The 22562-nt window shown below is 45.0% G+C and overlaps 1 protein-coding gene across 7 annotated transcripts in view; it reads left to right on the top strand.

Annotated features, from left to right (window-relative positions):
* Window positions 1-1540: 1540 nt before the first annotated feature.
* LOC135514827 (pleckstrin homology domain-containing family A member 5-like) overlaps window positions 1541-22562 on the top strand; it is a 194564-nt gene continuing 173542 nt past the window's right edge. For all 7 annotated transcript variants that reach the window (XM_064938466.1, XM_064938465.1, XM_064938464.1 and 4 more), the window contains exons 1-3: window positions 1541-1659; window positions 1771-1847; window positions 2672-2729. In XM_064938466.1, coding sequence (XP_064794538.1) covers window positions 1568-1659; window positions 1771-1847; window positions 2672-2729 — 227 coding nt within the window. In that variant the 5' untranslated portion in view covers window positions 1541-1567. The remainder of the gene's footprint in view (window positions 1660-1770; window positions 1848-2671; window positions 2730-22562) is intronic.

Genomic DNA, 22562 nt, shown 5'->3' with positions numbered 1-22562 from the left:
TCCCTCACTCCCTGCAGCAGATCCCCATATAGCCCCAGCCCCGCTTGGCTCTGGTGTCTGGTGTAGTCTAACATCTCGCTACCTGTGATACCCAGGGGAGAGGAGAAGGTAATCACCAGCAGCACTGCATTCCATCCTCCTGTCCCACTGCCATATCTACACTGGAATGTTAAACACACTGGGAGATACATGATTTACATATAGCTGTAGTTACTAGCTAGTTAATGTATTTAGTTACATGATTTACATATAGCTGTAGTTACTAGCTAGTTAATGTATTTAGTTACATGATTTACCTTTTACATCATACATTATTAGTCCATGTATTCATTGGATGATTCACATTTATTACTGTGCAAATCACTGTACTTAAGCAAATATTGTTTTCATTTGATGAGCTAAACAGTTTGTTTTTAATAAGTAAGTCACAGTAGTTATTAAACTATATGCTGTTGCACAAGTTACTCAACAGATATGTTTTGCCTCCAACCTAGAAGGTCTTATAACAGTCTCCTCTGACACACAAATCTACACTAATCTGCTAAACCCCCTTGGACATAAGGATTACTAATTGGATGAATTTAGTGGTGAGTTCACAAGGCCAGGGGGCCTGAAGGGTGGGTAGACGTTCCCCTTCTCAGACAACATATCCAGGATCAGCTTACCCTCCCCAAATCCTAGCCTTAACCATTATGGAGGTGGAACAGCAACTGACCCTAGATCAGTATCTAGTTGGTATCCTTTTGTTTGGCATTGGCTTGGACAATGGACATTCTCATTTTCATGTTTTCATTTATGCAGTTATTTTTTGACAGTTTAATCTCCTATGTGTGGTGTTGGCATCCTGGCTAACCTGTCTGCATTGTGTTTTCACCATCTTTTCGTGTATGACACACACACGCATAATGTACATGCAACCACTCATGCATACACACACTTGCACTTCTACACTCGCATACATGCACCCATTCACACACACATGCATCCAATCTACTCGGGACCCTCTGCTCTGTCTGACCTATAGAGAGGGGGTGAGGGGGGCTAAGGAGGGGGAGGGAGAAGGATTTATAGACAGCTGAACCATGCAGTGAGGTACAAGGTAGACCTGGGAGGGCATGAGTGATAATACGGAACAGTACCCACGGACCATCCATGTAAGGTTTAACACACTCGCAGGATGAGTATTCTATTGGTGAATACAGTAGCCCCAGGCTACAAGGACATCATGTGTGAATGTATATATTACTCAATGCCATATCTAATTAATTGTGACATGGGAAATTGAATTTCACATATTTAGAATGTAAATAACTGAGGTGGGATATTTTTTGGAATCATAGGCTTGCTCTAGGCTATTTTACGCTAGTGTTTATGCTCCTTAGTATGCACGTACAAAACATAATTTGTTTCAATAAAAGTTTTGAAAACAAGGTGAAAACAGGAGACCTCTCTACCATGCAAGCACGCTCCCGCCCCACAGAGGTTCCCCGCGCCCAGTTGCTTAGGGTTTCCGAGTACGCGCCCACGGCACGGATACGCGCACTCCAGTCTCCGTCCTCTGCTCGACATGGCGGCGGATCTAAACCCAGACTGGCTCTCCTGCCTGCCTTCTTCTTGGAGTTATGGGGTGGCTCGGGACGGAAGGATATTCTTCATCAAGTAAATATTCTCAGGATACGGCGCATGGAAGTGAATTGGCTTTGTTTCGACGCGTTTGTTTATGTCTGTGTTATTTGCGTGTTCACCTTCTCCCCGTTTCTTACCCAACAGTGAAGAAGCCAAGAGTACGACCTGGCTTCATCCCGTCACCGGAGAGGCCGTCATAACGGGGCACAGAACAACCCCAGGTAAAAACGGTTCGCATCGAACTCTTCCAATCGTTACATACGGCAAGAGTCTCGGTTTTAAATGGTTTCAGAAACCACCGAGAAACGTTGAGCGAAGACTCCCTGCCGCAAGCAACAGCCGCCTGTCTTTCTCTCCTCTGCGCTCAGACCAAGTTGAGCCGCCGATTAATGTCACCTAGGCATTGCGACAGAGTTGTTGAAAGTTCGGTCACGTAGGCATTCACATTCATAAACAAAGAAGTTAGTTTCTTTAGGTTCTTTTTTTACATGATTGTTTGCAACTTGCCATGGTTGTAGACTAAACTGTAAGGCTTAAGCCCGTAGCCGAAGCACTGGGCAGTTATTTTGTAACCATTGTAACAACAGCTGTTGATAAAATGATAACATGAAACATTGATGCGTAACTCGCTACAAATGTTGAATGCAACAAATGTTTGTATTGCTGTGAACATGACTTCGGATAAGGATGTTATTGTTACCATACCATATCCATTGCATTAGAGAGAATACATCGTGCGCGGAATGCATAGATCCTCACACTGTCAATGCCCAGGAAGCAGGTTTTTACAATCTCACGCCTATCAATACAATATGTTGAATAACGGATACGAATAGAAATGACGACGAGGCTATTCGATCATCCTTACTAGGCTATGTCATTAATGCATAGCATATCGGTAGGCTGTATATATTGCGTAAGGGGAACGGTATTTTCGATCACGCACAGATCTCTGCTCGTATCAGCCGCTTGTGTGTGTTGCGATGTATTTGTCTCGTAGCCTATTCATTACCCCCCCCCCACGCCCCTTCTCTTTCCCGCATAGATTTACCAACCGGATGGGAGGAGGGATATACGTTCGAAGGAGCCCGCTGCTTCATCAAGTAAGTTGGATTTTTCAAAGCCACCGCGCCTTATGGAAACACTTGATATTTGTCCTCCTCCTGTCGCTGGCCAGGCTGCTTTGTTTTTGATGGCAGTTGAGATTTTCAGATTCTCTCCCACTGCCACTCTGGAGTGTTCAGGAAAGATCTCCTCCACATCCTCTTCTTATGAACATACACACAGGTTCTGGTTCTGGTTTTTCCTCCTGTCCTTGGTGGAGTTTGACAAGCCAGTGTGACTCACAGCTCTCAGCTGAACAGGCTGTACTTGTTGGGGCCTCCTTCCCTCAGACACCACGCTGCCAGACTGGCGTGTACTTGCAACAGAGATACTATAATAATAATAATATATCCCATTTAGCACTACATTACTACACCCCTGAAAATAGGCTTAGGGTTTGTTGCACAGTCCTATTTGGGTTGATTAGTCGGTGTTTGAAGAAACACGTGTATGTACAGTTTTAATCCTTGCAGTGCGATTCCGTTTTCTTTCCTTCACCACTCTCTCTTCTGATTCTCTGCTATGGCCATTTGGAGAGTAGCAACTGAGCTAATAGCATGTGCTTTAGATGGGTCCACTAACTGGAGTGTGTTTTGTATCTCAAGGCATACATACTGTACCGCTGTGCTGTGAATTAGTGTGTGTTTATTTAGTGTCACAGTTTCCTCTCCCTCTTCCACAAGTATTATTGTGGCACACTGCTGATGGCATGGACTCAAGTTGGACCGAAGGCCGAAGGAATGGAATTGGCTGAATCACTGTCACATTTCTAGATGGGATATCTTTCTGAGACACAAAGAGCAGCATTTTGGACTGGGAAGAATTTTGTCCAGTTTATGTTTTGGACAGCGTTGCATTGGCAGTGCATGGTGTGCTATTTTGTAATTTGCATTGCCTGTGATTTCTGAAATTCTTCTCAATTTCCTTGCTGGTCAGCCCATGTATTGGGCCGTTATGCAGACCTTCTGCCCTCCACGTCCCCTATGCCCTCCTTCATCACGGAAGGAACTTGATGCCCTTTGATTTAGGATTCATATCCCTCTTTCTCTCTGGTGTTGATGGTCCCATTGGGACCCAGACAGTGGGCTGCTGCAGGGGTGTGTGTGTGTGTCACAACCCAGCCTGTGTCCTAGTGACACCCGTTAATCCACAGGGGGATTCTTCTCCCTGTTCCCCTTTGTCCTAGTGTACCTGGAGACGGAACCAATCCGAAGAGGCTTGTTTGATGTTTCCTCCTCTGTTTCAGTTAACGCTCCCTAGAGTCAGTGCCCTACCTAGGGCACACTCCCTGAAGTACACTAGTTCACAGTGGCTGGCCAGCCAGAACAGGCAGCTACCCTAGTGTACCGTAACCCTGTATACACTCTAAGCCCTTTGACTCAGACTCTGAACGCATGACCGAGCTAAACCTACTGAGGACTATGGAAGTGTCTCCCCCACGCCTCCCATCAGGCGAAAACAGTCATTCAGTCCTCTACCTCCCACTGAGAGTTTTTTTCTTTTTTCTGGTCATTAAAATGACTTGTGTCAAAAAAAGTCCCATTTCTTTCAGTATCCACCCTGGCTGGCCATGACGCAACAAATAAGACGTCAGCATGACGTTGCTTCAACTAGCTAATATTGGCCACTAGGATATTGCTGTTGTGGTTGAGGCCTTTAATGACCTCCCTGATGTGTCTCACCTCTGTGTGTCACGCTGGCGTCTACAGTATTACCTCAGCAGCAGGTGGAAGGCTGCCAGACATGAGGAATGGTACAGCTCATTTATTATTCCTGGGCTGTGTGGAGTCGCAGAGGGGCTGACTCTAAAGGACGGACACACACACTTTACAGATCCCATTCATCAACGACCAGGTTGTTTTCAGCCAGCATCTTTAATTCACTTATCCCTCTCTCCCTTTAGCCTTCAGATCATTTCTGCACTGGTGCACACAGTATGGCAGCGTCCCAAATGGCCCCTATCTCTGGTCAAAAGTAGTGCACTATAGAGGGAAAAGGGAGCCATTTGGGACCCGAGGAGGGAGGGACCTGCTGGGAGAGCAGATGTATACACTTAGAACAAAGGAAGAAAACCTACACACAGCAAATGCAGCTTCCAAGTGCTTTGATATACCACTAACCACAATATAGAGAATGTTTCAGCTAGCTGCAATAGCTTCCATAAAGGTGTTTTGGATGTGTAATATTACACACACACTGGACGATTTATGTAGCTCACACATGTATGCCATCCAAATGGCACCCTATTCCCTATGGGCCCTGGTCAAAAGTAGTGCACTCTATAGGGAATAGGGTGACATTTGGGATGCAGCCCAAGAGTGGCAGAGAAAGCTGGATAAGGAGCCATGTTTAAGACATGCAGTGTGGATTCATTTCACTCTCCCTCCCCTGCTTCCCACGCTGGTTTCTTGAAGTGAGAGGAGGAGGAAGGCGGAATGAACGAGAATAGGGAAATGGTTGGAGGATATGTGGAGGATATGACCTGTAGCTGACACTTGGAGTGTAGTTGGGGGGGGTGGGTAGGCAAAGAGGCCTAGTGAGACAACCTTGGTAGACAGACAAGGCTGTGTATGTGTGTGCTGCCGTCCTTTCCTCTGGCTTAGTTTGGCAGCTGGGGGAGTGCTTGGGGAATCCTGCAAAATAAACAGTTAGAGAAACATGGCCTGCTCCCCTTCTTCTCCACACCCACTGGTGAATACTGCCCTCCCATTGGAGGTGGAGGCTCTAGGCCTGCCTCTTTAACTCCGATCAAGTTTTGGGGCTTAGGGGTGTGTGTGTGTGGAGCCTACAGACGAGGCCACGAAGCAACATTAAGGAGACGTGACATAGCTAGCGGTCTCAGCTTTGCTGCAGCACTCTCCATAGTGGAATTCTCCACAGGCTATGTTAATGAAACGAGCTGTGTTGTGAATCTAGATGCACCCTAAGGATTGGAGTTTCAATTTGAGGATGGTTTTGCGAAGGACTGATGGCGAGAAAGGTTTCTGTTTTGTCAGGCTAAATAGAGCAATCTGACAGAGGTGAGTGGAGCGGGAGATGTAGAAAGAGAGATTGAGAAAACAAAAGAGAGCGAATCTAAAAAAAAGATATGGGGAGAGGGAGACGTAGATGGATAGAGAGAGGTTAGTGTGAGAGAGAGAGAGCTTTTTTGAATTGGATAAGAGCTGGGAATAGGCTTCGAGCTGTCAGGAGGAGATGCAGGTTCTGCAGGTGTTTCCACCGGGATACAACAGCCACTCAACTTTTCCTGGACATCTGTCAGCAGTGTGTGTACGTTTTGTGTCCACACTCATTTCCACCTCTGGGATCATGTGAGCTGTGGTTGAAGTAGGGACAGATCTATAAGTGGGTCGCTGGCTGGGTGGAGTTGCTACACTGATGAAAGGTTTCCTGTCTCGTTCGCTCTCACTCGCTCTAGCTCGGTCTCATCAGTGGGAGACGAGAGTAAGAATGGTCTAACATTTCTACTGCTGATTGTTGCGACACTAGCAGGTGATGACAGCCCCTTGTCAAAGCTGTTGATTCACTGGAGACACCATCAACACTCTGCATTTCAGCAACTCTGTCCTATTGCTCTTCCTCTTCCTCCCTAAACACAACACGCCTCTGGTTCCACACCATAAGCCACCAATGAACGACACCACCTGCAGTGAATACAAGTGAGTTTAATTTTCTGCTTACAGTAAGCTGTGAAAAGGCTGTTAGTCAATCAATCTTATTTTATAAAGCCATTTTTACATCAGCAGCCAAAACACCCCAGCCCAAAACCCCAAACAGCAAGCGATGTCGAAGCACACTGTACGGTACATCCCAAATGGCACCCTATTCCCTATATAGTGTACTACTTTTGACGAGCCCTATGGGCCTTGTTCCAAATTAGGACACCGTATAGGGATTAGGCTGCCTTTTGATATGTGACCATTGTGTTTGGCTGTGCTGCAACAGTTATTACTGAGTCCTATTCAGGGGCACCGCTGCACTGCATACCTTAGTCTGTGGTGGTACTATGATGGAGTATACATGTTCAACTTGAACTCTTGAGTTGTTACGACTGGCCATATCTATGAGTGAGTGATCTGTCAGTATCCGAGATATCACTGACCTGATTTACCACTAACCTCCCCCTCCAAAGCCAGGGCTCAGTGCAAAGCCTGCTTGTGTTCAATCCAAAAATGGAAGAACCTACAGACTGGATAAGCTCACTGGTTATTGTGGTGAAAAAGAACGGCGATCTCAGGATATGTCTAGACCCGTGAGATCTCAACAAATCAATCAAGAGAAAGCATTTCAAGTTGCCAACCAGAGAAGAGATAATGTCGCAGTTTGCTGAAGCAAAGTTGTTCAGTAAGTTTGATGCCTCATCAGGATTCTGGCAAATGAAGCTAGATGATGCAAGCTCAAGGCTATGCACATTCAAAATACCTGATGGCAGGTACAGATTTCATATGGGATTCTCTCAGCGCCAGAGGTCTACCACAAGACAATCCACATGATCTTCGAACGCATTCCAGGAGTGGAGACTATGATGGATGAAATCATCATTTGGGGGTCCACAAAAGAAGAACACAATGCGAGAGTGAGACAAGTGCTGGACCTGACACGGAAAGTTAACCTAAAACTAAACAAAGACAAATGTGAGTTTGGTGTGAAGACACTTACCTTCGTGGGAGATATACTTTCAGAGGATGGAGTCAAACCAGACCCGAGGAAAACATCACCATTAACAACATGGAGCGCCCGAAGAACAAGGACGACGTGAGACACTTCATGGGCATGATCACTTACCTTGCAAAGTTCATACCTCAACTGTCAGCACAGTCCGCTTCACTCAGATGTCTTCTGGAACAGAAAAATGAATGGGAATGGTCCCATGAACAGGAAAACTGCTTCAAAAACCTGAAGACAATCACAGAAGAGCCAGTGCTCAGGTTCTATGATCCAGAGAAAAGCACAAGGATTTCTGCAGACGTGTCACAGTTTGGCCTGGGAGCAGTTCTTCTGCAACAGAATGACGACACACATTATGCGCCCAGAGCCTTGATAGGCGCAGAGACAAGGTATGCAGAAATAGAGAAAGAACTGCTGGCAAGGACATACGCTTGCGAAAGGTTTCATCAATACGTCTACGGACGAGACTTCGAAGTAGAAACCGACGACAAACCATTGGTGTCAATCATGTCTAAGCCACTGAATGATTGTCCAATGAGAATCCAGAGAATGTTGATCAGACTGCAAAAGTATGATGTGAAGATGATCTACACCCTGGGAAAGTTCATGTTCGCCGCCGACACTCTTTCTCGAGCAGTCGACAAGAAGGAGAGCTTCGACACACAGAAAAACACTGAGATTCAGGCCTACGTCGACATGATCGTAGCATCACTTCCTGTGTCTTCTGAGAGAATGGAGCAAATCAAAAGAGAGACCTCAGCTGAAAAAATCAATGACAGAGTTGAAAGAAACAACACTAAAAGGATGGCCTGCACAGAAAAACAACTGTCCAAGGAGAATACAGGATTACTGGATATGCAGAGCTCACCGTTGTGGATGACATAGTGTTCAAAGGCAACAAGATTGTCATTCCCATGACACTACGCAAATAAATGCTACAAAAAATACATGAGGGCTACTTGGGTAAGGAAAAATGCAAACGACGAGCATGTGAAGTAATGAACTGGCCAAGAATGAACCAGGAAATCAGCCAGACCACTTCTTCATGTGAACTGTGTTTGACCTACAGGCCAAAGCAGCAAGCAGAGCCGCTAATGCCTCATCAAGTACCCAACAGACCCTACTACAAAATTGTCAAAGGTCTGATGAAACAGACACACGATGGAAAGGAGGATTTCCTAAAAAATCTGATGATCTACCGCAGTGCACCGCTGCAAAACGGACTTTCACCTGCACAAATGTTGATGGGACGTCGCATCAGAACCAACCTACCCGCCCATGAGGACTTGCAAACACCCAGAGGTGCTCACAAAATCAAACTCGCGAAGGAAAAACAGAAAGACAAACAAAAATAGCGACACGACAAAAGTGCAAGACACTTACCTGAACTGAAACCTGGAGATCGTGTACGACTCCGAGACATCACTACAGAAACCTGGATGCAGCAAGGGTGTGTGCAGAGAGAAGTTGCACCGCGATCCTATGAGATCCAAACGGAGCATGGATCACAACTGAGACGAAACACAGTGGATCTAAGGCTTCAGCCATTCACTCAACGGACTGAGGATCATCAGGAGGATACTGCTGAAGCATCAAATGCCTTTAGAAATGGACAATTCAGTCAGAACATCCTGACAGACAATGAACACTTTCCAACTGTTTCAGGAAGCACTTCAGCAGAACCACCAAAAAGGACTGTCAGAGCCCCTGAAAGGCTAATGGAGAATTGCTAAAAAATTCAAAAAAGGGGCACCTGGACTGAATGTTTGGTTTATGTGAAAAGAAAGAGCCACAATAGAGTATTGTTGGACAGACTATATTCAGTTGAAAAGATTTTCTATTTTTAAGGGAAAATAATTTAGGGAAAGAAATGTGTGTTATTGAAAATTGCATGTTATGCAGGCTGAGTAAACAAATGTGATGTGACATGTGTAGTTACATAGAAAAGTAGTTTTCTTTTAAAGGAAAGAAGATGTTGTTATGTGTTAAAAACATTTAGACTACGTTACCCAGCGGGCTAGGTGGAGGGTTAAAGAATGCCTTGCATGGCTAAACATGGAGTTTTCTAGCTGAAGTATATGTTCATTAAAAGTAGTTGAACCTACGCCCCAGTTTGTCATTATATAAGGAACAAACATAACACAACTTAATGGAAATATCATGATACTTTATTATACATGTACCATGAATACACAATTCCAATATACTAATACGCACTTCAATACACACACATTTACTTGTAGCAGGACATGGACTCATCTTACAACAGGAGGTTGCAGAGGGAGGGGTGTGCTCTGCCCCCAGGCCCGATGCAGAACCGCATGCAGGCCCACGTGATTCATGCCTGGCGCTAAAGACGAGAAGGTAATGGCCAACATTTAATCCAGTCACTCAGCTCAACGCTCGTATGACTGGTGTTGGATTCGGGGTCAGTTATCTGGGTGCAACTCAGGATGGTGAATGTACTGCTAGTTCATTCTACAGCAATTGCTAGATTAATGGATGAGGATATGCCTTGTTTTGGATGGCCCAATAGAGGGAGAGAGGATTAGTCGCAGTTCCTATTGGCCCAGACGTGATTAATCAGACTATGGTAATCAGTAGTGTGTGTGTTAAGTGTGCACGTACCAAGGCTGTTGAAAATGTGAGGGGCTCCCCAGATCTGCCACTGCACTTATGCATACAGCTGGTTACAGAGAGGGAGGAAGATTGCGCAAGAGAGTAGGAGGAGGAAGAGAGTGAGAGCAAGAGACCCTCACTGTCTCCACATGCAGTAACTTTAAGTGAAAGCCTTTCCTCACTGCTCTGTTCTTTCCTCTGCAATGCTCTATAGAATGGCCTTCCCTGCTGTGTCTGTCAATAGCATGCTTAAAGGTGTGTGTGTGTGTGCATGCCTACTGCATTAACATCGAATAGCGCTCGCACTATGCAACTTTTCAGGGAAGTTAGGAACCAATATACACAGGCAGTTAGGAAAGCTAAGGCTAGCTTTTTCAAACAAATGTGCATCCTGTAGCACAAACTCCCAAAAGTTCTGGGACACTGTAAAGTCCATGGAGAATAAGAGCACCTCCTCCCAGCTGCCCAATGTGCTGAGGCTAGGAAGCACTGTCACTACCGATAAATCCACGATAATTGAGAATTTCAATAAGCATTTTTCTACGGCTGGCCATGCTTTCTACCTGGCTACCCCAACCCCGGTCAACAGCTCTGCACCCCTACAGCAACTTTCCCAAGCCTCCCCCATTTCTCCTTCACCCAAATCCAGATAGATGATGTTCTGAAAGAGCTGCAAAACCTGGACCCCTACAAATCACCTGGGCTAGACAATCTGGACCCTCTCTTTTTAAAATTATCAGCCGCAATTGTTGCAACCCCTATTACTAGCCTGTTCAACTTCTCTTTCGTATCGTCTGAGATCCACAAAGATTGGAAAGCTGCCACGGTCATCCCCCTCTTCAAAGGGGGAGACACTCTAGACCCAAACTGTTACAGATATCTATCCTACCCTGCCTTTCTAAGGTCTTCGAAAGCCAAGTTAACAGATCACCCACCATTTCGAATCCCAATATTTCAAATCGGAGGGCCTGTTGTGTGGACCTCTGTCAGTTTCTATGAGGGTGCCACAGGGTTCAATTCTCGGGCCGACTCTTTTCTCTGTGTACATCAATGATGTCGCTCTTGCTGCTGGTGATTCTCTGATCCACCTCTACGCAGATGACACCATTCTATGTACCTCTGGCCCTTTGGACACTGTGTTAACAAATCTCCAAACGAGCTTCAACACCATACAACACTCCGTCCGTGGCCTCCAACTGCTAAACTAAAACTAAATGCATGCTCTTCAACTGATCGCTGCCTGCACCTGCCCGCCTGTCTAGCATCACTATTCTGGACGGTTCTGACTTAGAATATGTGGACAACTACAAATACCTAGGTGTCTGATTAGACTGTAAACTATCCTTCCAGACTCACATTAAGCATCTCCAATCCCAAATAAAATCTAGAATTGGCTTCGTATTTCAGAACAAAGCATCCTTCACTCATGCTGCCAAAATACCCTCGTTCAACTGACTATCCTACCGATCCTTGACTTCGGCGATGTCATTTACAAAATAGCCTCCAACACTCTACTCAGCAAATTGGATGCAGTCTATCACAGTGCCATCCGTTTTGTCACCAACGCCCCATATACTACCCACCACTGCGACCTGTATGCTGTCGTTGGCTGGTCCTCACTTCATATTCGTCACCAAACCCACTGGCTTCAGGTCATATATAAGTCTTTGCTAGGTAAAGCCCCACCTTATCTCAGCTCACTGGTCACCATAGCAGCACCCACCCGTAGCACGCGCTCCAGCAGGTATATTTCACTGGTCAGCCCCAAAGCCAATTCCCCCTTTGGCTGCCTTTCCTTCCAGTTCTCTGCTGCCAATGACAGGAACAAATTGCAAAAATCACTGAGGCTGGAGACTCATATCTCCCTCACTAACTTTACGCATCAGCTGTCAGAGCAGCTTACAGATCAGATCATTGCACCTGTACATAGCCCATCTGTAAATAGCCCATCCAACTACCTCATCCCCATATTGTAATATATTTTTTTCTCCTTTGCACCCCAGTATCTCTACTTGCACATTCATCTTCTGCACATCTATCATTCCAGTGTAAATTGTAATTACTACACCCCCATGGCCTATTTATTGCCTTACCTCCCAAATCTTACCTTATTTGCTCACACTGTATATAGAATTTTCTATTGTGTTATTGACTGTACGTTTGTTTATTCCATGTGTAACTCTGTTGTTGTTTGTGTCGCACTGCTTTGCTTTATCTTGGCCAGGTCGCAGTTGTAAATGAGAACTTGTTCTCAACTGGCCTAACTGGTCAAATAAAGGTGAAATAAAATAAATACTTGTGTGCGTTGGTTTGTTTGCATACTTTGCTCAATAATTTAGTTTGTTCACCTAGCTACCTTACAATGATCATGCCCAATTTCATTGATGTGTCCCCTCTGCACTGTCCCCACTACACTTGTAATGTCCTGAGCCAATCTGATTGGTCAAAATACCAATTAGTGAAAAAAAGATCAGAATTGGGCTGCTTGTGTAAATGCAGCCAAAGTCTTGTTTACTTACTAGTGACCAGACATGGAGGGATGTGAGCCAGTGCCAGATACATGTTTACATTCCGTACTCAGAGGAGGATTGGCCCCAGGGACTCCCGTTTAGGATAACCTATTGTAGAGCCAGGCTAGGATCAGGACAACTTGTCTGACCATGTGGAAACAAATACGCTATCAAATCAAATTTTATTTGTCACATACACATGGTTAGCAGATGTTAATGCGAGTGTAGCGAAATGCTTGTGCTTCTTGTTCCGACAATGCTGTAATAACCAATGCGCAATCTAACCTAACAATTCCACAACTACTACCTTATACACACAAGTGTAAAGGGATAAAGAACATGTACATAAAGGTATATAAATGAGTCATGGTACAGAACGGCATAGGCAATATGCAGTAGAGGGTATAGAGTACAGTATATACATATGAGATGAGTAATGTAGGGTATAGAAACATAAAGTGGCATAGTTTAAAGTGGCTAGTGATACATGTATTACATAAAGATGGCAAGATGCAGTAGATGATATAGAGTACAGTATATACATATGAGATGAGTAATGTAGGGTATGTAAACATATTAAGTGGCATTGTTTAAAGTGGCTAGTGATACATTTTTTTCCATCAATTTCCATTATTAAAGTGGCTGGAGTTGATTCAGTATGTTGGCAGCAGCCACTCAATGTTAGTGGTGGCTGTTTAACAGTTTGATGGCCTTGGGATAGAAGCTGTTTTTCAGTCTCTCGGTCCCTGCTTTGATGCACCTGTACTGACCTCGCCTTCTGGATGATAGCGGTGTGAACAGGCAGTGGCTCGGGTGGTTGTTGTCCTTGATGATCTTTATGGCCTTCCTGTGACATCGGGTGGTGTAGGTGTCTTGGAGGGCAGGTAGTTTGCCCCCGTTGATGCGTTGTGCAGACCTCACTACCCTCTGGAGAGCCTTACGGTTGTGGGCGGAGCAGTTGCCGTACCAGGCGGTGATACAGCTCGACAGGATGCTCTCGATTGTGCATCTGTAGAAGTTTGTGAGTGCTTTCGGTGACAAGCCGAATGACAAGCCGACAACCTCAGGAGGCTGAAGAGGCCCTGCTGTGCCTTCTTCATAATGCTGTCTGTGTGGGTGGACCAATTCAGTTTGTCCGTGATGTGTACGCCGAGGAACATAAATCTTACTACCCTCTCCACTAATGTCCCGTCGATGTGGATGGGGGGGGGGCTCCCTCTGCTGTTTCCTGAAGTCCACAATAATTTTGTTGATGTTGAGTGTGAGGTTATTTTCCTGACACCACACTCCGAGGGCCTTCACCTCCTCGTAGGCCGTTTCGTTGTTGTTGGTAATCAAGCCTACCACTTTAGTGTCGTCCACAAACTTGATGATTGAGTTGGAGGCGTGCATGCCATGCAGTCGTGGGTGAACAGGAAGTACAGGAGAGGGCTCAGAACGCACCCTTGTGGGGCCCCAGTGTTGAGGATCAGCGGGGTGGAGATGTTGATTCCTACCCTCACCACCTGGGGCCAGCCGGGGTCGAGACCCAGGGTCTCGAGGTTGATGACGAGTTTGGAGGGTACTATGGTGTTAAATGCTGAGTTGTAGTCGATGAACAGCATTCTCACAGGTATTCCTCTTGTCCAAATGGGTTAGGGCAGTGTGGTTGCGATTGCGTCCTCTGTGGACCTATTGGGGCGGTAAGCAAATTGGAGTGGTTCTAGGGTGTCAGGTAGGGTGGAGGTGATATGGTCCTTGACTAGTCTCTCAAAGCACTTCATGATGACGGAAGTGAGTGCTACGGGGCGCGGCGGTAGTCGTTTAGTGCAGTTACCTTAGCTTTCTTGGGAACAGGAACAATGGTGGCCCTCTTGAAGCATGTGGGAACAGCAGACTGGCATAAGGATTGATTGAATATGTCCTATGCTAATGCTAATAGTGTTATTAAAATCACAACATTTGTTTTGTTTCAGTGATGTGGAAAGGATGCGAGTCCCGGCTCTTTCCGGCGACTTATTGGAAATTTAAATGTTTTGCCTGATTCTAATACACTGTTTTATAGAATATAGCTTTGTGTTCTTTTAAGAAGGGAATTATATCCTCTAATACACTTTGATCCACTCCATCATTCTCCCTCTCTAATCTCTCTGTGACAACACACTAATTTCTTAGGGGCGATGATAAGAAAACACTTGGGTACCGTGATCTCTCATCTGCACAAACAGAAGGTCATCTGCTACTGAACAAATGCAAGATAATGTTTGAGTCCTTAGTTGTTGTGGAGAACCAGACCTTACCGACCTGCTCGTTGAGCTGCGAGCGCTGATCCGCCATGATCACACGAGGCTGCTGTCTTAATCATGCGTTTCAGTAGAGGAGCGTGAGTCTGAGGCATGATCTGTTTTTAAAGGTCCCATGACTACAGATGAGGATGTGAACTGAAGGTGAACACTGCTATTGGAGTGTTTTGTTTAATCCTCTTATCTCAGGATGAAGTCTTTACAATTTGACTGTTTTTTTGATGTAGGTCTAGTTGTTTCATCAGATGTATTTCTATGGTACACAGCGAGAAGAGCTCTGCATTGATTTGTCTGGTGGTGTTACTGCAGAGAGGAGCAGACTGTTGTTTTACCTCTACGATCATTCTGCAGCATTGGGAGGATGGAACACTGCTCAGAAACATTTGATAATGACCTCACTGCACCAAAAGCAACATGGTGATTGGATCATTAGCCCAATTTATCATCCAACTCTAATCCTTGTCAATACAGATATTCTCTGGTGTAAGTGGTAACTGAAAAGCAGAATGAAACTAAATTCCCAGTTGTGGCTCTATTAGATTAGGAAGAGGCTTCAAAGGAGGTGTCTGGAGGAATGGTGGAGACCTGACCTTGTGTAGCGTCTCATGAGAACCTATGTGGCTGTAGGGCAGCTTTTCTCCCATTCAGGACAAACACACACATGCTCACACTCTCACACAAAGACATAAGGCTAAGGGATCAGTCCAATAATAGGGTATTAGATCATAATAATGGTGCCATTATATGATGGCCTGTTATTATCATTATAATAATAGTGTAATGCGTCATAATATAGGTAATAGAGATGCCACGGTTTACCCAACCATGGGCTGTTGTTCCCACCCACGGGAATCTGACTCTATTGGTTACACAGACTCTTGGCCACCCATTCTAACCACCTCTCGCCGGCTTTGTATTCATGTTACTTGATGTAATTGCTGTACAATATGATTTTGTTGCCATCTAATGCACATTCAAATGTCATAAATCAACACTGCAGAGCTCTTCCTGTTCTCTTCCGTGCCCTGATTGTTTTACTGCTGATGATATCTGGAAATGTGCATGTACACCCTGGCTCATCTACTGTTGCTAGACCTAATTCTAACTTGTGCTCGCATATTTGCTTCACTGGTGTCTGCTCGTAAAAGCCTGGGTTTTCTGCACGTTAACACTAGAAGCTTATTACCTCAAATGTATCAATTGAAAGTGTGGGTTCACAGCTCCAATCCAGATGTTTTGGTCATTACTAAGACATGGTTAAAAAATAGTGTTTTGAACACTGATGTTAACCTTTCTGGTTATAAAATTTTTCGGCAAGACGGATCTTCCAAAGGTAGTGGAATGGCAATCTTTACCAAGGAACACCTTCAGTGCTCGGTTGTCTCCACCAAGTCTGTCCCCAAACAATATTTTGGGCTGGTTTTAAGCATTACACTTTCAAATAGCTCTTTGTTGATAGTATTCTCTCTGCTGTGCAGTCTGGTTTCTGCTCAGGTTCTGGATGTGTCACTGCAACCTTCAAGGTCCTAAATGATGTCACCATTGCTCTTGATTCTAATCAATGTTGTGTTGCTATTTTTATTGACATGTCCAAAGCTTTTGGTATGGTAGACCATTCCATTCTTGTGAGCCGGCTAAGGAGTATTGGTGTCTCTGAGGGGTCTTTGGCCTGGTTTGCTAACTACCTCTCTCAAAGAGTGCAGTGTATAAAGTCAGAACATCTGCTGTCTCAGCCACTGCCTGTCGCCAAGGAAGTACCCCAAGGCTCGATCCTAGGCCCCACTCTTCTCAATATACATCAACAACATAGCTCAGGCAGTAGAAAGCTCTCTCATTCATTTATATGCAGATCATAGTCTTGTACAGCTGGCCCCTCCCCGGATTTTATGTTAACTTCTTGGCGCACCCATCCTGTTAGCGGGATCATTTTCGTCAACATCCGCTGAATTGCAGAGCGCCAAATTCAAATTAAATTACTAAAAATATTTCATTTTGATGAAATCACAAGTGCAAAATAGCAAAACACAGTTTAGCTTGTTGTTAATCCACCTGGTGTGTCAACCGGAACGTAGCTTTTTCAATAGGAGAGAGAGAAAATGTCTACTCCAAGCTGTGCATGCAAAACTCTGCTAGCACCCAGCCATCCACTGACGCGATGTGATCGTTCTCGCTTATTTTTCAGAATAATAAATAAAATCTGGTTGATATCACTTTAAATGGAGGGAAGGCATGCAATGGAACAGGGAGATTTGTTTATCTTAGGCTCTTCCTTGTTGGATTTTCCTCAGGTTTTCGCCTGCAATATCAGTTCTGTTATACTCACAGACAATATTTTGACCGTTTTGGAAACTTTAGAGTGTTTTCTATCCTAATCTGACAGTATTATATGCATATTCTAGATTCTGGGCCTGAGAAATAGGCAGTTTCATTTGGGTGCGTTTTTCATCCAAACATCAAAATACTGCCCCCTACACTCAACAGGTTAAACACTCTACAACAAAATGTTCCTTATAGGACACATCACTGCACTCTATACTCCTCTGTAAACTGGTAATCTCTGTATACCCATCGCAAGACCCACTGGTTGATGCTTATTTATAAAATCCTCTTAGGCCTCACTCCCCCCTATCTGAGATATCTACTGCAGCCCTCATCCTCCACCTACAACACCAATTCTGCCAGTCACATCTTGTTTAAGGTCCCCTAAGCTCACACATCCCTGGGTCGCTCCTCTTTTCAGTTCACTGCAGCTAGAGACTGGAACGAGCTGCAAAAACACCTCTTCATTCAAAGACTCAACCACGGACACACTTACTGACAGTTGTAGCTGCTTTGCGTGATGTATTGTCTCTAGCTTCTTGTCCTTTGTGCTGTTGACTGTGCCCAATAATGTTTGTACCATGTTTTGTGCTGCTACCATGTTGTGCTGCTACCATGTTGTTGTGCTGCTACCATGTTGTTGTCATGCTGTGTTGCTGCCTTGCTATATGTTGTCTCTTTATGTAGTGGTGTCTCTCTTGTTGTGATATGTGTTTTGTCCTATATTTTTATTTTTTAATCCCAACTCCCATCCCTGCAGGAGGCCTTTTGGTAGGCCTTCATTGTAAATAAGAATGTATTCATAACTGACTTGCCTAGTTAAATACATTTCAAAAATGTAAAATAGAAAACTGGTCAACTTTTTAGACGATAAACAGCAGAAGTGGAAGGATAATGTCTCATGGGAGGGACAGGCAAATGGAGAACATAGAAATGGAGGAGTTATATTCACTCTTGTTTTCATGGACATTATGTCCTTTGGTTCTTTTCATTAGATCAACTCTGACAGCCTCTTTGGGTTAGACTGGTTCTAGGAGGCAGATGTTGACCCACTCAGCAGATTCACTGTGGCTGAAGAGCCAGTTGGTTGAAGGGGTATTCAAATCCTACCCTACGAGGTCCGGACTACTACTGGTTTTGTTTTCTACCTGATAATGAATCGCACCCACCTGTTGTCCCAGGTCTAAATCAGTCCCTGATAAGAGTCGAAGAATGAGGTGGAAAATGCAGTGGAACTGGCTTCGAGGTCCATATTTGAGAGACAGCCTGTTTTGGTAAAGCTCTGATGGTCTAGTTGATTGTATGAGTAGGCCTAGATCTCCTTATTGGGCAGCCAGGTCTCTCTGTGTTGCGGCTGACATGGCCTGTGGTCATTTAGCCCCTCTGTTTTGTGTTGTGGTCTGACATACTTGCCTGTCTACCCAGACTCCTTGCTCTGGCCAAACGCTATGCCCCACGGACATGAGTTTCTTCTCTGCAATAAGTCTGGATCTGAGTACCTCCCCGACCCTTCACTGAATGCCAACACATTCAGGGCCAGCTGATTTGTTGTCGCTGACATGTGGTTTTGTGGTCTGTGGTTAGCCAGTGATTTACTGCCCCTCCCTAGATAAGAGGCCCTCCCTCTGAGGAAGTCACCACAGGCCGCAGGAAACAGACTAATCTACTTCCTATCCATGTGAGAACGCTGTCATGGTAACTTCAGCTGTTAAGCCCCCCCCCCTCCCCTCTCTCTCTCTCTCTTTTTGTCACTAATTCATATCTGTTCAGTTTTTCTTCATGTCGCCAACCAAGCTTTTAAAGCATGATATGACATCCATTTGTCCAGTCTGTCATGCTTGTCTGGAGCTGCGCCACAGGACAGGACAAACTGATAGGTCAGTTTAAAGAGTCATTGTGAAAACAGACAGCACTGGACACAGATCCACAGCAGACAAGACTGTTGTGCTTCACACGGAGACTGTTTACTGCAGTCCAGGTCACGCTATAATCAACTGTGTACCTTCAAACTGGATTGGCTCTAACTGTCTACTGATACTGCGCGGGAGTTGGCTTTAATACGGAGAGTGTGGTGTGTCTGTCATTGAGTCTGTGTCGGAGGTCGACCGATTATGATTTATCAACGCCGATACCGATTATTGGAGGACCAAAAAAGCCGATACCGATTTTATTTATTTAAAAAAAAAATTGTAATTGAAAATAAGAATGTGTTCTTAACTGACTTGCCTAGTTAAATAAAGGTGTGACAAATCTGCAAAATCGGTGTCCAAAAATACCAATTTCCGATTGTCATTGGCCCCGATTAATCGGTCGACCTCTAGTCTGTGTGTGTGACTGCATTATCCAAGCATCAGATTTGTCTGTGGGAAGTGGAAATGAATGTCTCCCAGAAGGAGCCAGAATGCCAGGCAAGCCATGGTGTTCAGCGTTGCAGTGGCTTGGGATTTTCTCATCTGAAATTGGATGCTTTATCACCCCTCCCTCTTCCTATGAGACCCAGGGATCAACTGTAATTAACACCACTGTTTCAACAGGGTGCTGGAGCTCAACGGCAAAATACACACACACACACACACACACACACACACACACACACACACACACACACACACACACACACACTACAGCTAAGCCTCACTCATATTTGAGGTATTACGAAGAGAAGCATCTGCTTTGGATTACTGTACGTGATGATTCACATCCCAATATCCTCCACCCTTTACTATGAGTTTCTCCCTCAATCACTCCCAACTTTGAATTACTTTATTTTTTTGGGGGGGGGTAAACATGTCTATTTATTCTGTTAGTTCTTAGTGATTCTGGTCAGGAAAAAATACTACCTACCTTACTGTAATATCATAGTGCAATTGGCTGCTCAGCGGTCTGTAATGTCAGTGTAATTGGCTGCTCAGCGGTCTGTAATGTCAGTGTAATTGGCTGCTCAGCGGTCTGTAATGTCATAGTGTAATTGGCTGCTCAGCGGTCTGTAATGTCATAGTGTAATTGGCTGCTCAGCGGTCTGTAATGTCATAGTGTAATTGGCTGCTCAGCGGTCTGTAATGTCATAGTGTAATTGGCTGCTCAGCGGTCTGTAATGTCTGTAATGTCTCATCTGTAATGTCAGTGTAATTGGCTGCTCAGCGGTCTGTAATGTCATAGTGTAATTGGCTGCTCAGCGGTCTGTAATGTCATAGTGTAATTGGCTGCTCAGCGGTCTGTAATGTCATAGTGTAATTGGCTGCTCAGCGGTCTGTAATGTCAGTGTAATTGGCTGCTCAGCGGTCTGTAATGTCACAGTGTAATTGGCTGCTCAGCGGTCTGTAATGTCACAGTGTAATTGGCTGTTCAGTGGTCTGTAATGTCACAGTGTAATTGGCTGCTCAGCGGTCTGTAATGTCAGTGTAATTGGCTGCTCAGCGGTCTGTAATGTCATAGTGTAATTGGCTGCTCATGTCTGTAATCTCAGCGGTCTGTAATGTCATAGTGTAATTGGCTGCTCAGCGGTCTGTAATGTCAGTGTAATTGGCTGCTCAGCAGTCTGTAATGTCAGTGTAATTGGCTGCTCAGCGGTCTGTAATGTCATAGTGTAATTGGCTGCTCAGCGGTCTGTAATGTCAGTGTAATTGGCTGTTCAGTGGTCTGTAATGTCAGTGTAATTGGCTGCTCAGCGGTCTGTAATGTCACAGTGTAATTGGCTGCTCATCAGTCTGTAATCACAGTGTAATTGGCTGCTCAGCGGTCTGTAATGTCAGTGTAATTGGCTGCTCAGCGGTCTGTAATGTCAGTGTAATTGGCTGTTCAGTGGTCTGTAATGTCATAGTGTAATTGGCTGTTCAGTGGTCTGTAATGTCATAGTGTAATTGGCTGTTCAGTGGTCTGTAATGTCATAGTGTAATTGGCTGTTCAGCGGTCTGTAATGTCACAGTGTAATTGGCTGTTCAGCGGTCTGTAATGTCATAGTGTAATTGGCTGCTCAGCGGTCTGTAATGTCAGTGTAATTGGCTGCTCAGCGGTCTGTAATGTCAGTGTAATTGGCTGCTCAGCGGTCTGTAATGTCAGTGTAATTGGCTGCTCAGCGGTCTGTAATGTCACAGTGTAATTGGCTGCTCAGCGGTCTGTAATGTCATAGTGTAATTGGCTGCTCAGCGGTCTGTAATGTCATAGTGTAATTGGCTGCTCAGCGGTCTGTAATGTCAGTGTAATTGGCTGCTCAGCGGTCTGTAATGTCATAGTGTAATTGGCTGCTCAGCGGTCTGTAATGTCATAGTGTAATTGGCTGCTCAGCGGTCTGTAATGTCATAGTGTAATTGGCTGCTCAGCGGTCTGTAATGTCAGTGTAATTGGCTGCTCAGCGGTCTGTAATGTCATAGTGTAATTGGCTGCTCAGCGGTCTGTAATGTCATAGTGTAATTGGCTGCTCAGCGGTCTGTAATGTCAGTGTAATTGGCTGCTCAGCAGTCTGTAATGTCAGTGTAATTGGCTGCTCAGCGGTCTGTAATGTCAGTGTAATTGGCTGCTAAGCGGTTTGTAATGTCAGTGTAATTGGCTGCTCAGCAGTCTGTAATGTCAGTGTAATTGGCTGCTCAGCGGTCTGTAATGTCAGTGTAATTGGCTGCTCAGCGGTCTGTAATGTCAGTGTAATTGGCTGCTCAGCGGTCTGTAATGTCATGGTGTAATTGGCTGCTCAGCAGTCTGTAATGTCATAGTGTAATTGGCTGCTCAGCGGTCTGTAATGTCATGGTGTAATTGGCTGCTCAGCGGTCTGTAATGTCAGTGTAATTGGCTGCTCAGCAGTCTGTAATGTCAGTGTAATTGGCTGCTAAGCAGTCTGTAATGTCATAGTGTAATTGGCTGCTCAGCGGTCTGTAATGTCAGTGTAATTGGCTGCTCAGCGGTAATGTCATCTGTAATGTCAGTGTAATTGGCTGCTCAGCGGTCTGTAATGTCAGTGTAATTGGCTGCTCAGCGGTCTGTAATGTCAGTGTAATTGGCTGCTCAGCAGTCTGTAATGTCAGTGTAATTGGCTGCTAAGCAGTCTGTAATGTCATAGTGTAATTGGCTGCTAAGCGGTTTGTAATGTCAGTGTAATTGGCTGCTCAGCGGTCTGTAATGTCAGTGTAATTGGCTGCTCAGCGGTCTGTAATGTCATGTGTAATTGGCTGCTCAGCGGTCTGTAATGTCAGTGTAATTGGCTGCTCAGCGGTCTGTAATCACAGTGTAATTGGCTGCTCAGCGGTTTGTAATGTCAGTGTAATTGGCTGCTCAGCGGTCTGTAATGTCAGTGTAATTGGCTGCTCAGCGGTCTGTAATGTCAGTGTAATTGGCTGCTCAGCGGTCTGTAATGTCAGTGTAATTGGCTGTTCAGTGGTCTGTAATATCATACTGTAATTGGCTGCTCAGCGGTCTGTAATGTCAGTGTAATTGGCTGCTCAGC

This window comes from Oncorhynchus masou, chromosome 26 (genome assembly GCF_036934945.1).
Source record: "Oncorhynchus masou masou isolate Uvic2021 chromosome 26, UVic_Omas_1.1, whole genome shotgun sequence".
Lineage (NCBI taxonomy): Eukaryota > Metazoa > Chordata > Actinopteri > Salmoniformes > Salmonidae > Oncorhynchus > Oncorhynchus masou.
The sequence above is the reverse complement of the archived record's forward strand: the minus strand, read 5'-3'. Positions and strand labels throughout refer to the sequence as shown.